The 16,335-nt window shown below is 35.2% G+C and overlaps 1 protein-coding gene across 6 annotated transcripts in view; it reads left to right on the plus strand.

Moving 5' to 3' along the window:
* GAS7 (growth arrest specific 7) overlaps positions 1-16,335 on the plus strand; it is a 254,090-nt gene that overhangs the window by 87,009 nt on the left and 150,746 nt on the right. The window contains exons 1-2 of one of the 6 annotated variants that reach the window (XM_031965545.1): positions 8,064-9,155; positions 9,931-9,988. The exons of 3 other annotated variants lie outside the window; for them this stretch is intronic. In XM_031965545.1, the coding sequence (XP_031821405.1) occupies positions 9,984-9,988 (5 nt within the window). In that variant the 5' untranslated portion in view covers positions 8,064-9,155; positions 9,931-9,983. Of the gene's footprint in view, positions 1-8,063; positions 9,156-9,930; positions 9,989-16,335 lie in introns of those variants that run through there. 2 more of the 6 variants (XM_031965544.1, XM_031965543.1) reach the window with 2 other exon arrangements.

Here is a 16,335-nt window from a genome sequence, read left to right on the forward strand (position 1 = left end):
AGATATTTGTATATATTTAGATTTCTTGGAGAATGTCTTTTGTTCTGTTAGCAATATCATTACTATTGTGGCTCAGGATATTTAAATGAGTTTTTTTAGATAGGTGAGAATTGTAGTCTTTTTCCTCATAGATCCCCATTGCCCATTTTTTGACTCCTTCCCCTTTGTTGTTAGATTCCCCCAAAGGGATTCACAAATATCTCTGCCTCTGCCAGCATTAGGAATTTACTTTTCACTAACCTCAGACCCTGCCCCAAATAATTTATTTAATTATTGAACTGGCTTTAGTTGGATGCCAGTTCCTTTTCCTTCAAGATTTGTATAAGTAGATATGAATTGTCACCCTACTCTAGTTCTCTCTGTTCTTTAGTTCTATGGCCCAGCAGAGCTTCAGGAAAGCATGCTACCACTCATAGAAGAACATACTTTAGCTTTCCTGTTCCTCCACCTTCTTCATTCAGAGGTCAGCTGGGCAAAGCTCAGTTCCATTGCTTGTTTCCACAGAATGAGGGGATGAGAAGAGGTTCATAGGGAAGTGCATGAGGGCGAGACTGCAATAACAAGAAATTTGCTGAGTGTTTCTCAGAGGGTCCTAATGTGCCATTCTATTTGAGCATGAGTGTTAGTACAAGAAGGAGATGGTAAGTGAATTTAGTATCAATTAACTTATTGATTATTTACTTTGGGGGATTTTTATATGTTAGCCTTTGGAAACAGCTGCAATTACTTTACTTCTTCATGATAATTCTCATTTTGGGAAGTTTTGAGAGATGGATAAAAGTCAGAAAAAATGTCTAATGTCTAGTTGCATGACTTGGAAGTTGCTGAAAAGTTTTTCTCTGTGGATGTTTGTTCATATCATTTGTTCACTTGTCAAATTAGATAAAGACTCATCTTTATATATTTGTTAAATCTCCTCATGGGAACAAAGATTTTTATTCTTAATCATTTTATTCAATTCCTAATGTCATTGTATTTATTTATGGGAAAAGCCTTTTAATTTTGCATAATCAAAATTATATCCTCAATCTCTTAATTATTTAAAAAAAGTCTTTTTCGAACTATAGTTGTAAATGTATTACAATGGATTAAGCTCCCTCATGTAGAAGATACTGGTGATTGTGTCAGATACAAAAAAAAAAAAAAATCTGCACTTAAGGACTTATATTCTACTAAGAGGGGTACAATGTGGACATAATAAAGTATAGCTAGGAACTAAAGGAAAAAAGGAAAAGATCAGATAAAATGTTATTTGAATATCTGAAGAGAGCACTCATAATTAGGAGATCTGTAAGGAAACAGAGGAAATAATACCTGAGCTGAACTTTGAGTAATATCATTACTGGCTTTGAGGGTCCTCTGAAGGATCACTGATTCCAAAACAACTGAGTTGGTTCTGGATAGTGCTTGAACCGCAGAGGAATCATTTTCTTCTTTGATTTTGCTTCCATCTTAGTAGAATTCCAAGGAAAACTTTAGATATGACTTGTAGCTTCCTCATGGTCACATAGGCAGTATATTTTAGAGATGGCCTTAAATATAGTTCCTCTCTCTCTGTGTTGAATCTATTACTCTTATTAGGCTATTGAAGATACTTTTTACTAAAGAAAAACTACCCATTCAACAGTTACCTTAGACTCATACTATAGCAGTATCACTGATGCTACAATAAGATCATAAATTCTTGGCAAAAAACTAGCTCTTCATAGCATACTTTTTGTTCTCTGGTGCAATATCTTTCTTTCCCTCTAATAAGTTTGTTGTTTCCTGGCTTCAAGAACATAGGATAATCCCTGAAGTGAAAGCTTCCATTTTTAGGATTTCTAGCCTTTGGTCTGAATCTAAAAAGCAGAAGACATCCAGGAATTGAAAGTTCATATACTTTATGCACCCTGGGTCTGTGTAGGCTGTTTGATTCCTTATTCAACTTCTAGAGAGAAAAGGAAATATGCTTCTTTCTTCTATTCCTCACTGCACTCTCGTCGGGACAGAGAAACAGTATAAAAGGGATGGGCTTCTTTCACAACTAGGTCTTTCTGATCAGTTAGAAAGCAAATCATCCAATAATTTATTTTTCTTTCCCACCCTCTATCAATCATTATCATGAAAGAGACATGTCAGAAGTGTGCTGGAGTTGACCCAAATCAGTGAGAAAATTGGTCAAATTTCTACGTTTGTCCAGCCCTTAGAAAATTATGGAGAAGATGTTAATAAAGTACATCAAACTTAAACATGTGAGTGCCTACTTTTTTTTTTTTATTAAAGCTTTTTATTTTTCAAAACAATGTGCGGACAATTCTTTGACATTAGCCCTTGCAAAACCTTGTGTTCCAATTTCCCCCCTCTTCCTCCACACCCTCCCCTAGATGGCAAGTAGTTCAATACATGTTAAACATGGTAGAACATGGTAAGGTAGAAATATATGTTAAATCCAATATATGCATACATATTTATATAATTATCATGCCACACAAGAAAAATCCAATCAAACCAGTTTAAAAAAAAAGGGGGAAGCAAAATAAAATGCAAGCAAACAACAACAATAAAAAGGAAAATGCTATGTTGTGAACCACACTCGGTTCCCATGGTTCTCTCTCTGGGTGTAGTTGGCTCTCTTCATCACTGAACAATTGGAACTCGTTTGCATCATCTCATTGTTGAAGAGAGCCATGTCTATCAGAAGTAATCATCACATAATCTTCTTGTTGCCATATATAATGATTTCTTGGTTCTGCTCATTTTACTTAGCATCAGTTCATGTAAGTCTCCCCAGGTCTCTCTGAAATCATCCTGCTGGTTGTTTCTTACAGAACAGTAATATTCCATAACATTCATATATCATAATTTATTCAGCCATTCTCCAGTTGATGAGCATCCACTCAGTTTCCAGCTTCTTGCCACTACAAAAAAAGGGCTGCCACAAACATTTTTGCACAAGGTCCCTTTCCTTCCTTTAAGATTTCTTTGGGATATAAGCCCTGTGTGCCTACTTTAAAACAAACAAAAAATAAAACAAAACCAAATGCCCCTGACTGTGATAAAAACAAACTATCTTTATACTCAAAGGAAGGACACATATTTTATTACATTTTCCCAATACAGTTATTAGTTTTTCATCTGCTCACAGTATGACTTCTTTTTAGTGATTTTTGCATTTAAATTATTGTAGTCACTCATTTTCCTTTTTGGGGTCCTATTTAGATTGCATCAGTTCATAGAACTCTTCCATTGTTTCACCAAATTCTTCATGGTTTACTATTTCTTACTGCACAATAATAGTCCCTTGTATCAATATACATTTTTTTAAACCTTTACTCAGTGGGTTTCCAAATAGTTTCTAATCCTTAGCTATCTAATATTAGTATCTAATATACTAGTATTTATTTTTGCTATAGCCAAAAACTATTTTCTCTTAAAAATAAGTCTTAATTCAGGTAGTCCCAGCTCTTTTGATATAAAGTGTTCTTTAAAAATATGTCGAAAATCATGACAGAATATCTATATCTATATATCTCTATATATATAACTCTTTATTGACAGCACATATGTCTGAGTAATTTTTTACAACATTATCCCTTGCACTCACTTCTGTTCTGGCTTTTCCCTTCCCTCCCTCTATCCCCTTATACATGTCTTATACATGTTAAATATGTTACAGTATATCCTAGATACAATATATGTGTGCAGAACTTAACAGTTCTCTTGTTGCACAGGGAGAATTGGATTCAGAGTGTAAAAATAACCTGGGAAGAAAAACTAAAATGCAAACAGTTTACACTCATTTCCTAGTATTCCTTCCCTGGGTGTAGCTGATTCTGTCCATTATTGATCAATTGGAACTGAATTAGATTTTCTCTTTGTCGAAGATATACACTTCCATCAGAATACATCCTCATACGGTATCATTGTTGAAGTATATAATGATTTCCTGGTTCTGCTCATTTCACTTAGCATCAGTTCATGTAAGTCTCTCCAAGCCTCTCTATATTCATCCTGCTGGTCATTTCTTACAGAACAATAATATTCTATAACATCCATATAGCACAATTTACCCAGTCATTCTCCAATTGATGGGCATCATTCATTTTCCATTTTCTAGCCACTATAAAAAGGGCTGCCACAAACATTTTGGCACATACAGGTCCCTTTCCCTTCTTTAGTATTTCTTTGGGATATAAGCCCAGTAGTAGCACCATGATAGAGTATCTTAAGTAATATTGTTGTATTTATCTCCCTTTCCAATCATTGGAAAGATTGGAATGAGTATGAAAAATGAGAACCAAAGTGTGGATGTTGCTTAAGTCTATCAACCAACAAGCACTTTTTTTTTTTCATTACAACATTTATTAAGCAGCTACTAGGAGTCTGCATTATGGTCAGCATTGAATATTTGAAGGAAAAAATGGTTCAGTCTCTGTCCTCAAGAAGCTTACTTGGTATGTATAGTGCATGGGTATGATGGAACCAACTTGCATATACTCTGATTGTTAATTTTTTTTAGCGTAGTTTAATTTTAATAGCATATGATTTTCCCAAATATATGTAAAGACAGTTTTCAGCTTTCTTTCTTGTGAGATTTTGAGTTTGAAAATTTTTTTTCTCTTCCTTACCTCCCTTCTCCCCATGCTAGCAAGCAATTATATGTGTTACACATATTTCCATATGAGTCATGTTGGGAAGGAAAAATCATAACAAAAAGGGAAAAATACAAGAAAGAAAAAAAAAAAACAAAAGGAGAAAAGGGTGCAAATAGTATGCTTCAATCTGTATTCAGCCTCCATAGTTCTCTGGGTGCAGATGGCATTTTCCATCCAAAATTTATTTCGGTTGCCTTGGATTGCTGAATTGGTGAAAAGAGCTAAGTCTATTATGGTTGATCATCATAGAATTTGCTTTTGCTGTGTCCATGTACTCCTGCTTCTGCTCACTTCATTCAGCATCAATTCACGTAAATATTTCCAGGCTTTTCTGAAATCAGCCTGTTAACCATTTCTTATAAAATAATAGTATTCCATTACATCCATATACTATAACTTATTCAGCCATTCCCTAATTGATGGGCCTTCACTCATTTTCCAATTCTTTAGCACCACAAAATGAGCTGCTGGGAACATTTTTGCGCATGTAAATGCTTTTCCCTCTTAAGGTCTCTTTATCACCACCAAGTAATGGCACTGCTGTGTCAAAGAGTATGCACAAAAGGAACTGTTTTTCTAAACATTCTTCTTTTAATTTTTTTAAAGTTTTGAACATTTTTATTTTTATATTTTAATTCCTACCTACCTCCTTTCCTTCCCCACAATATAACAAGCAATCTGACATTGGTTCTACATGTACAAAGATAACCATGATATCAGGGAAATTTTTCTCTGACCTGTAAGTGAATTGGATTTCCATGAGGGAGAGCTGTATAAAGCCAACAGCCTCATTTTCTTCTCCATAGCCATTTAGGTCCAGTGGCCAGATGCAGATCAAGATGACTGGAGATGGCCCTGGATGCACTAGGAGACATTGGCCTTTTTAAGCTAAGGTCTTTAACAGGTTTCAGTTAGACTAATCAAAGAAAAAACAATCCACCTGGGAGAGCAAGACCCTCAAGGCTTCTGGTCAAAACGGAAGCAATTGCTATTTACATTTCCTTTGAGGCAATCTGGGCCCAAATAATGTTTTTATGTGATTTGGATGAGGATTCATTTAAGGAGATTGAGTAGTATTAGTCATTTAGGTAAAATGAGAACTAGGAAAAAGTGGTTTCCCCAAATCTTAGAGAGAGGACAATAACAAGAGGAGTGGGTGATCAATATATGTCAAAGGCTATAGAGAGAGATTGAAAAATGTGAATTAAAAAATGACCATTGGATTTGGCTGTGAAGGCCAGGTTAGCTCCCTGGAGGCCTCAGAATCAGCCAGAGTCAGGATAAGCAAAAGTCCTTGGTCTTTAGGGGGAGAAGTGAAGGGGAGCGACAAAACTGCCACACATTCTTCATTGATCCACCTCCCTTCTCCTTGTCCTCCTCCAAAGTGACTCTGGCTTGTCTTACTCCACCCCCTAATCCCTCCTAGGATTATCTGTATACACCAAAAGATCGAGCCAGCACAGAATAGTGAGAAGGACCATTTTCCAAGCATATACTAATAGAGTATTGTCCAATGGGTAATTAGCCTTAAGTGCTCGGTTGACTGATTCCAGTGCACCTATTCAGAGTTTCAGCCCTTTACATTTGGCAACTAAGAAATCTCTGGTAATTTTTTCAGAGAGCAAAATTGGTGGAGTATTGAAGTTTGAAACCAGATTGTAGAGAGGGTTAAGGAAAGAAAGTGGAGGCAACTATTATAGATGACCTTTGAAAGGAGTTTAGCCACAAAGAACAGAACACAATTGAAGAAATGGAAAAATCAAATAAGGATTTCAGAATGGGGAACATGTAAGCATGTTTGTCAGCAGTAGGAAATCAACCAATGGTAAGAGAAAAAATGAAAATAAGAAAGAGCAATCTATTGGAGGAGTGGAGGAAAGAAGGAAATACTGGCAGAAAACATTTGAGTGATGGATGAAGAAGAGGAGACAGAGGGAACTCACAGATAATGACCTCAATTTTTTTCTGTAAAAATATGAGGCAAGGTTATCAGCAGATAAATTGGGGGAAGGGAAGGGAAATTTGAAGAAAAATGAAAAGATTTTCAATAGTTGCATTGGAGAATGGAATAATGTCTAAAGGTTTAGAAGTATTGCCTAGCAACAGTAAGGATACAGTTGAGATTGTATGACATAAATTTTTAGTGGACACAATCAGAGAGGTTGTATGATTTTCTTTACTTTCATTCAGCAGGACATGTGTAGAAGCAGGGAATGAATGGTAGGACTCATTGAAACTGGTAAAAAAATATTCAAGGCAGGAAGACAGTGTAGATCTGAAGTGGTTCTCATGATGAACCAATAATCAGAAGGTCTTAAAAAATTCTCCATTTTATCTCTTTTTTTTTTTCTTCATTATATCTCATAAGAAATCTATGGTTCACCAGCCTTGAAGTCAGGAAGACCTGAGTTCAAATTTGACCTTAGACACTTAATACTTTCTAGCTGTGTGATCCTGGGCAAGTCACTTAATCCCATTGCCCCAGCAAAAAAAAAAGAAAAGAAGAAAAGAAATCTATGATATATATATAGGAAATATTTTTTCTACTTTAAGGTAGAATTTTTCTCTGCTGAATAAAATGTTTTTTAATGAACATATCTGGATAAATGTGTTCTTTTATGAATAATTCTTTTAATGAGTAAATCTACTATCTACTTTTTCTGCCAAGACTGAGTTTTAGATGCATACACAGCTTGCAGTGTTTTTCTGTCTTTGGTCAGGTGCAGTGTATGAACCAGGACAATAGAAAGGCGTTTTAGAGTTTCCAATAATTAGAGGTTCTATATAAAAATTCCCTGGGTCTTAAGAGTATGAACCAGGATAGTAAAAATTTGGATCATTGAGTTGATGCAACACTGATGATAGAAGTCACATAATTGAAGTTGCCCTAGGGGATAGCTTTTTTTTTTTTTTTTTTTTTTTTTGAGGGAGAGGATTTGCTTTGTAGGATTTTGTAGTTTTAAAGATAATATAGTTCAAGCTCCTCTTTTTACAAACAAGGAAAATGCAACCCCCCCCCAAAAAAAAAATAAAAGAAAGAAAGAAAGAAACTGAGTACCCAGACAGAGATATAGATAAGAGATGCACACCAAAAGAAAACATGGAGACTTAGAGCTACACATCTGATGTTTGTACATTTTCTCAAGAATATCATGTGTTTCTAGGATTCTGGTGCCCAATGGAAACATGAAAGAAAAGATTAGGGAGAAAGAAGAGAAATTTAGAGCACCATCAAAAGAATGAGGAAGAGGAGAAATGCCTAGATTTTCTCAGACCTAATTCATTTCACCAGGCTTTAATCCCTTTTTTATAGAACTGCCTTTCTAAAGCAGAGGCATTTATATTTTCCTGCTTATTCAAAAATTTTCAACTTCTCTCTATTGTCTGTAGAATAAAATACAAATTTTTCATCTGAAAATTTAAGCAGACTCCAACTTAATTTTTTAGATTTATTTCATGTTACTTCTCTTTCCATTCATACAAACTATATTATCTTCATAGGTTCATTATGGCTGTTCCCCAAACTCAGATCTCCTGCCTCTATTCAAAGAGAATTATTGATTTTTTTAAAACTTCAACTTCATTGCTAAATAAATCCCTTTTCTCTTTCCATCTTCCAAAAATTAATAATAAAGGCAGGGTGATTGGGAAATATAATTTAGTAAAACTAACTAATTCTAATAATGTTCGATTTATATGCCATGTTCCAGATTTTGCACAGAAGGGAAATAGGTATATTTTTTCATCCCTTCTCCAAGATCACCCTTGGTCATTATAATTATAATGTTCGGTTTCATTTTTTAAAATTTCCATTAATAGTCTATGTGTATGTTGTAGTTTATATCAGTTCAATTATTTTTCCTTGTTTCCCTGACTCCTTCATATTCATCATTTCTTATTAGACAACAGTACTATATAACCGTCATTCACATAGGTTGTTTCCCATGCTTAAACATTAAAATTTTTTTTCGCCTTTTTCTCTTAAAATCCTTCACGGTTTTTAACTTGAGTATCATCATCCACTCCTTCTCCACCATACCAGTACTATTTTTCTAATAAATGGTTATTGAATGTTTGTTCAATGTTGAATGTAATCTAAGAAAAAAATCTTGTCTTTTTGTTTCTAAATGAAATGGACTTAATATTGGAGTTGGAGAAGTTTAGAATTTCAGGCAGCAGCAGTGAAACTAAAACTAGGAGACTGCACAAGACAAGGGTCCACTTAGGGACAACAGCATCTACTTCATATGGGCAATGGGCTCAGTTGTGTTGGAACGAGTTGAAAATGGTTTTCTCTTTGTGGAATACTCTGTTTCATTTTGAATATCATTTGTTTGGTTGCTATAGCAACACCAAGTCTCTATTTTAATGCTAACCTGCGTGGCTGCAACTTTCTATATATAAATGCTGCTTTGCACAGTGAATTAGCTGTGCAGCCTGAAGAAACAAGTAGATGTGAAAACTGGAGGAAAATGGCCAGTATGTCAGCTTTCAATGACAAGGGACCTTGGGGTTGAGGTGAGTTACAACATTCCCAGATCATTGCTTGGGGTGGTCCATCTTGAGATCAGGCAGTAGTCCTTTGCAAAGGTATTTGAGACAAGTTGTTTTTCTGCTTGTTACTGGTTGTTTTCATCTTTGAATGTGCTGTCTTCCTCATTAAAAAGCTGTTAGTGTTGATCTTTGATATGCACAGAAAAGACTGGATGATGTTTTAGTTTTTAATCTTTTCATACAATTCAATACCCCCACTTATAGAGAAAAAGAGAGAGAAAGAGAAAGAAAGAGGAGGAAAGAGAGAGAGAAAGAAAGAGAGAGAGGAGAGAGAGAGAGAGGAAAGAGAGAGAGAGAGAGGAAAGAGAGAGAGAGAGAGAGAGAGAGAGAGAGAGAGAGAGAGAGAGAGAGAGAGAGAGAGAGGCAGGCAGAAGGAGGAGGGGGAGGGGAAAGGGAAGGGGGAGGAGGGAGAGAGATTTCCTAAAAGCCTAAGTCTAATGGCTAATGTTGCTCCTATTAGACTTTGAACCTCTTGGGAGCAGGGAGGGGTGTTTTGTTGTTGGTTTTGGGGTGGTTTTTTTTTTTTTTTTTTGCCTTTTTTTGTAACCCTAGGTTAGTATAGTGCCTGCCACAAAGTAAGCAGTTAATAAATGCTTATTGATTGCACTTGTTTAGGGATAGAGAGAGAAGAGAACACATTGAAGTCTTACATTAGGAATAAGAAGTATCTGAGTTTTGTACTTGTGTATTAACTGGGAAGTCAATATTGTTGGATTGCCTTTTTGTTGTCTGTCAGCAGAACCCTAACTAGGAGAGGATGACTGAGGCTTTGCTACAAGGGCTCTGAAATGTATGAGGTATGCTTCTTTCTTCATGATTCATAGTTCTACCCTATTAAATTGTCATGGTTCCCTGAATCTCCAGGATCTAGGCAGGAGTTCTTAAGCTATAGTCTATTAACTTTAAAAAAAAAATTATTTTGAGTTGTTGTATTTGTACAATAAATTTTTAATCCTATGTATTTTATTTTATGTGTTTAAAAATATATTATTCTGAGAAAGAGTTCATAAGCTTTACCATGTTACAGTTAAACGAATACTATCTTACCAAAGATTTGAGCCAATATCTTGGATTTTAAAGGGCAGGCCAACACCCTCCCTGACTCCATCTCTAGCTTCTCTGGGGTTAGGGTGCTTGAAAAGAGCATCAATTGTGCCATGGAGGGAATGGGCCAGACCTTCGAGGATAAAAGCCACCCTTCCTCTGCACAGTTTCAAGAGTTCTGGGGGATGGCATTACATGGAAGTGTACCTTTCCATGAGGAGGACAAAGCTGTGTCCTTGTGTATCAATTCCTTTGTGTGTGTGTATGTGGTGTGCATAGATGCGTTCACAGGCAGAAATGGTATTGAGAGAGCCAGATTGTGACATGAATAGCAATGGAGAACATTATAAAAGGTTGTATTTTTTGGCTTTCTAAAAATCAGATCATGTTAAAATTTAGGGTCTCTTCCTGAAACATTCTCCATTCAACAGATAATGATAGTGGATTACATTTATCGTTGTATAACTATATTTAGAATTTTTAGTCACAGTGCACTCATTTTTAAGCAGATGAAGGGGATACTCTGCAGATTATAGGATGATTGATCTAGAGCCACAAGGACTCTTAGGGGTCATGTAATGCAATCCCTTTCAGTACAAGTAATGAAATTGAGTCTTGGAGAAATGACTGCAAAGATAGTAAGTGGCAGAGATAAGATTTGAACATAGATCTTTTCTGTTGTTGATCTATTAATGGTTGTTATCTCCATTTAGCATATCAGAAAAATGAGGTTCAGATAAGGAAATCTAGAGACTTACCTATAGACACACAGAACTAGGATTCAAATTACTCTTCTAATTCAATTTCCACTGATCTTTTTACTTTTCTATGGTTCCTTCAAACATTTGTTGAACACCTACCTACTCCATATTTAATTTGTACTATATATTCTAGGGGATTTCTTTTGGGGGTTTCAAAAGAAACCTTACATTTTCTTCTGTCACTGCAAGGATATTACTGGAATTACAAATTTACCCAATAATAGTTAGACTCAGGCATACAAGATCATATAAAGCTCTGAAGAAGAGAGAGGTTCCCAAAGTTTATAAGCCAGCAGGCAGACCTTATCTATCGATAGACCTACACTTCTTAGTTATTGTTATTAAGTCATTTTTCATTCTTAATCTGGTCTGTTGTTGTTATTTAATTGATTAGTCAGTCTGAATCTTTGTGATATCTTTGGGGGGTTTTTAGGCAGAGATACTAGAATAGTTTGCCATTTCCTTCTCCAGCTCATTTTACAGATCAGAAAACTAAGGCAAAAAGGTTAAGAGTTTGCCAAGATGGTAACAACAGTTACTATCTGCTGTTGGTTCTTAATTCAGGACTTCTTGACTCTGGATCTGACACTCTAATCCAGTGCTGTACATTTTAGGAGAGACAGTAATTCATAAAACACTAGTGCTGTGTTCTTGAGAAGACAACTAGAGTAGATTAGATTATTGCACGTGAAAAGATGTCTGTCAATTCAAGACATAGCCAAGTACTGGAAGACTGATACAAATTTGGAATTATTTGGAATTTTTAAGAGGGAAAGAGATCCTTTCTTAAAGACTTTGTGAGGAGTTAGAATGTGAAATGGACTTTAAATGATATAATAAGTGAAAAAGGAAGTACAGATGGAAAAAATTTGAATGAAGTTGAAGGAAGTGTCTGTTGAAACCTCTAGGATCTCTGATGAAATAACTACAGAGAGAGAGGAAAGAGTAAAGAATTGCAGACTGAACTTTTTTTGCCTTGGTTCCTTATCTGTAAAATGATCTGGAGAATAAAATGGCAACTGGAGGTTCAGTTCGAATCATTCAATAGGATTTGAACTCTGACATTGCTGACCAGTCTTTCCTGTATACCTTCTCTTCTCTGAATTTCCATGGTACTCTCCTGGTTCTCCTGTCTTATTCTTCCTTCTCCATCTCCTTTACTTATTCATCATCTATGTCACACACCTAATTGGATATGTTTCCCAAAGTTATGTCCAGAGCCCTTCTCTCTCTCTTTCTATAGTCTTTCTGAGTAATCTAAAAAACTCTCATGAATTCATTTATTATTTCTATACTAGTGTCTTTACAAATCCACATATTTGGCCATTTTCTTCCTGGAGCTTCATTCCTATATCACCAATTGGCTTATTGAATATTTCAAACTTGACCTCCCAGAGGCATCCCTACTTTCTATTTTTCAGAATAGAATCCATTATCTTTTCCTAAAACCCATGCTTCTTTTAAACTTAATTTTTTTTTCTGTCAAAGGAACTACCATTCTTAATCGTAATCTGAGTATTTTTTTTTCTTTGAAGATTTATGGGGTTACTATCTTCTTTGGGGCTAAGATATTTCTTGGCTGTTGGAATTTTCTTGTGGTGATCATTTTGGTTTGCTCATAGAGAGAAGGTAAGTTTTATGTTTCTCAAACCAAATACTATAGTTGAGGAACTACACATTATAACTGACTAGTCTTGATTCATCATTTAAGAAACTTTGGGACTCTGCTATTGACTCCCTCTTATCGAATGACTTCTGGTCCTCTCCTTTTCTCTGCAGGATTCTGAGGTTCCATTCTGTGGATACCTAACCCTTGTGGGAAAATCTATAGGTGATTCTTACCTTTTTTTTTTTTTTTTAAGATTGTGATATTACATGAGATCTAGACTCCCCTTTGGCCATTTTCCCGCCAAAAGGTCTGAGAAAAGATCAGCAGATTTAGAATTTAAGAAATAGTTGGTGACTTTGGAAAGAACAGTTTCAGTTGAGGGATGAAGACAGATGCAAATGATTTGAGGAGTGAGGTGATAGGAAATGAAGATAATGAATGTAGAAAGCCTTTTTTAGGAGTGTTTTTGAAAAATATAAGAGAGAGGCTAATAGCATAAGGGGATGGTATGTTTTAATTAAGTTGGTTTCTTTAAAGGGTGGAGAAGACTTGAGAATATCTGAGATTGGAAGGAAAGATGGATAGAAAATTGTAAATAGGGAAAGATTGAAGATTAGTGAGAGGAAGGTGATTATTGAGGAGGGAACCAATGGCTCATGTAAAAAGATTGGCCACAGCAAGGGGAACTTTATTATGAGAGAGAATTAAAGAAAGTATGCCATGATGTCAAAAGGTTTGAAATGAAGAGAAGGGAGGAATGAAATGAAGAGAAGGAAGAGAAGGGAGCTCATAGTGATGAAAAGCTCCAATTTTCTTTCTTTTTTTTTTAATTAAAGCTTTTTATTTACAAAGCATATGTATGGGTAATTTTTTCAATATTGACCTTTGCAAAACCTTTTGTTCCAAATTTTCCCCACCTCTTCCCCTAGCTGGCAGGTAGTACAATATATGTTAAATATGTTGAAATGCATGTTAAATCCAATATATGTATATATAATTATACAGTTATCTTGTTGCACAAGAATAATCAAGAAGGAAGAAAAAGAAAAACTGAGAAAGAAAACAAAATGCAAGCAAATAACTCTAATTTTCTCAGTAAAGTAACATTCAAGATCCTAAGCTGAGATGTTAGGGTAGTTGGGAAGGGGGGAGAAAGTATTTGTAATATAGTTTGAAATGAGTGAACTAGGGAATCCAATCTGATTCATCTTTAGTTCCCCCTCCCTTCTTCCTATATCTGATGGTTTTAGTTGTCTACCCATTCCACTTTCAAAGACTCACTCAATCTGCTTTTCACACCTCCTCCTCACCAAACTTCAATCTCTGGAACCACACCCAGCCCAGCCCCTTGAATAGAATCATTTCCCTTGCTCACAAGTGAGTATGTTACTTGATGTCTTATCTTTAGGAGATGTGATTAAACACACTGAAAAAATGAAAATATATGGCAAAGTTATACTATACACATATATAAACACAAACACATACATATTATATATGTGTATATATACTCACAGACATGCACACACACAAAACATCCTCAAATGAAAAGAACACTGTATTTGCAGTTAGGGGATCCAAATCCTGAGTTTGCTACTTATTATATATGTAATCTCCATATTCTTCTGTGTCCTGATCCATAAAAAGAGGAGACTTTACTAGATAATTGCTGATGATCCTTTTGAACTCTGAACTTTATGATATAATTTGAGTCTGATACTGCTCCTCCCAGTCAATTCTACCTTTTTAAAATATTTCCTTTCTTTCTTCTGACACCATTATATTTACCACTTCATACCTGGACTTCTTACTCTAGTCCATCTCCTATTCATCCATTGAATTAATCTTCTTAATTGATCCAACCATTCTGGAGAGCAATTTAGAATTATGACAGAAGGGCTGTAAAACTGCTCTCCTTTGATTCAGCAATATCACTAGTAGGTCTATATCCCTAAGACATACAAAAAAGGGAAAAGATCTGTGTTTACAAATATATTTATAACAGCTCTTTTTGTGGTGGTTAAGAATTGGAAATTAAAGGCATGTCCATCAACTGGGCAATGGCTGAACAAATTGCAGTATATAATTGTAATGAAATATTGGCTGTTAGAAACGACAAATAGGATTATTTCAGAAAAACTCAGAAAGATATTAACTGACACATAGTGAAGTGAACAGAACCAGGAGAACACTGTACTCAGTAATAGCAATGGTGTTTGATGAAGAAGTGTAAATGACTTAGCTATTCTCAACAATACAATGATCCAAGACAATCTCAAAGAACTGGTGATGAAGTATACAAGCTACATCCAGAGAAAGAAGTGATATGATTGAATACAGACTGAAGCAAGACATTTTTCACTTTCTTTCTTTTCATTTTTTTTATTCAAGTCTTCTTGTGCAAAATGACTAATATTTCTATATTTTTACACAGTTGCAATATATGACCTATATACCTATAACATGTATATAATATATATTTGATTTCTAACTGTCTTTGGGAAGGAGAAAGGGTTAGAATTTGGAATTCAAAACTTTAAGTAAAAATGTTTAAAAATTGGGGGGAAAACCCAAATTAATCTTCTTAAAGTGCAAGGCTGGTCAGGTCACCCCCCCTTTCTCAGTGAACTCCTATGTTTTCCTGTATTTAAAATCCCACTTTCTGCTAGAAGCCTTTCATGAGTTCCTCTTTATGCTACAACTTTCCCTCATTTTATTATACATAATTTATCTCTTTCTATCTATCTATTTATCTAATTCTATCTTTTTTGTATATATTTATTATATACTGTCTTCATCATTAGACTGTATTCCTGAGGTCAGGGACTGGATTTGAGTTTGGGCGGCGATTTTTTTGTTTTTTGCCTTACTATGTATTCCTGGCATTTGACTTCCATCCCAATTTTTCTTTTTAATTAAAATTTGAGTTCTTAATGTTGGATACATAAGATAGATTTCAAAGAGTCTGTGAAAGGGGAGAAATTACATTTCTTCCCTTAGACTCTCATTGAAATTGAGCATTTTCTTCAATTAATTAAAAACATTCTGAGACTTCCAGAGAGATTCTTGATATACATAAAAGTTAAGAACCCTTATTTTAGGAGATGATTTCACCTCACAGTGAATATTGAATTGAATGAAATCCCTTTTAATCTTTTTTTCAGACATATTCTTTATTAATCTTTTTTTTTTTTTTTTTTTGCTGAGGCAATTGGGATTAAGTGACTTGCTCAGGGTCACACAGCTAGGAAGTATTAAGTGTCTGAGACCAGATTTGAACTCAAATCCTCGACTTCAGGCTGGCATTCTATCCACTGTGCCACCTAGCTATCCCTTCCTTAATCTATTTAAAAAAAAACCTCCCCAAATGCCATATTCCCCTCCAAGGGTGAGGTAAATATGAGCAAATGTCTTAGCCTATTTTAGTATACAAGGGAATGTAGAAAGGGACACTTAAACCAGTGGCCATCTGCCATTCCTAATTCTAGTGTAAAGAATCTAACGTATGATTAATAGAAATTTGTCATTTTCAATTTCAGATAGCCTTCTTCTAGTTCTTTCATCATTAGAGTTGAAGAGCTCTCCTTTCCTTTAATGATTACTTCCCAGGGGCCTTGCTGGTAGGTAACCTACTGAAGTAGTAGCTCACTGGGCATGACCGAGTCCCTCAGCCAGTTTAAGTAGTTTTCCTGTCTGCTGCCATTTATTGAATTACTTTCAAAGATAAATT

The sequence above is a fragment of the Sarcophilus harrisii genome, chromosome 4, assembly GCF_902635505.1.
Source record: "Sarcophilus harrisii chromosome 4, mSarHar1.11, whole genome shotgun sequence".
Classification (NCBI taxonomy): Eukaryota; Metazoa; Chordata; class Mammalia; order Dasyuromorphia; family Dasyuridae; genus Sarcophilus; species Sarcophilus harrisii.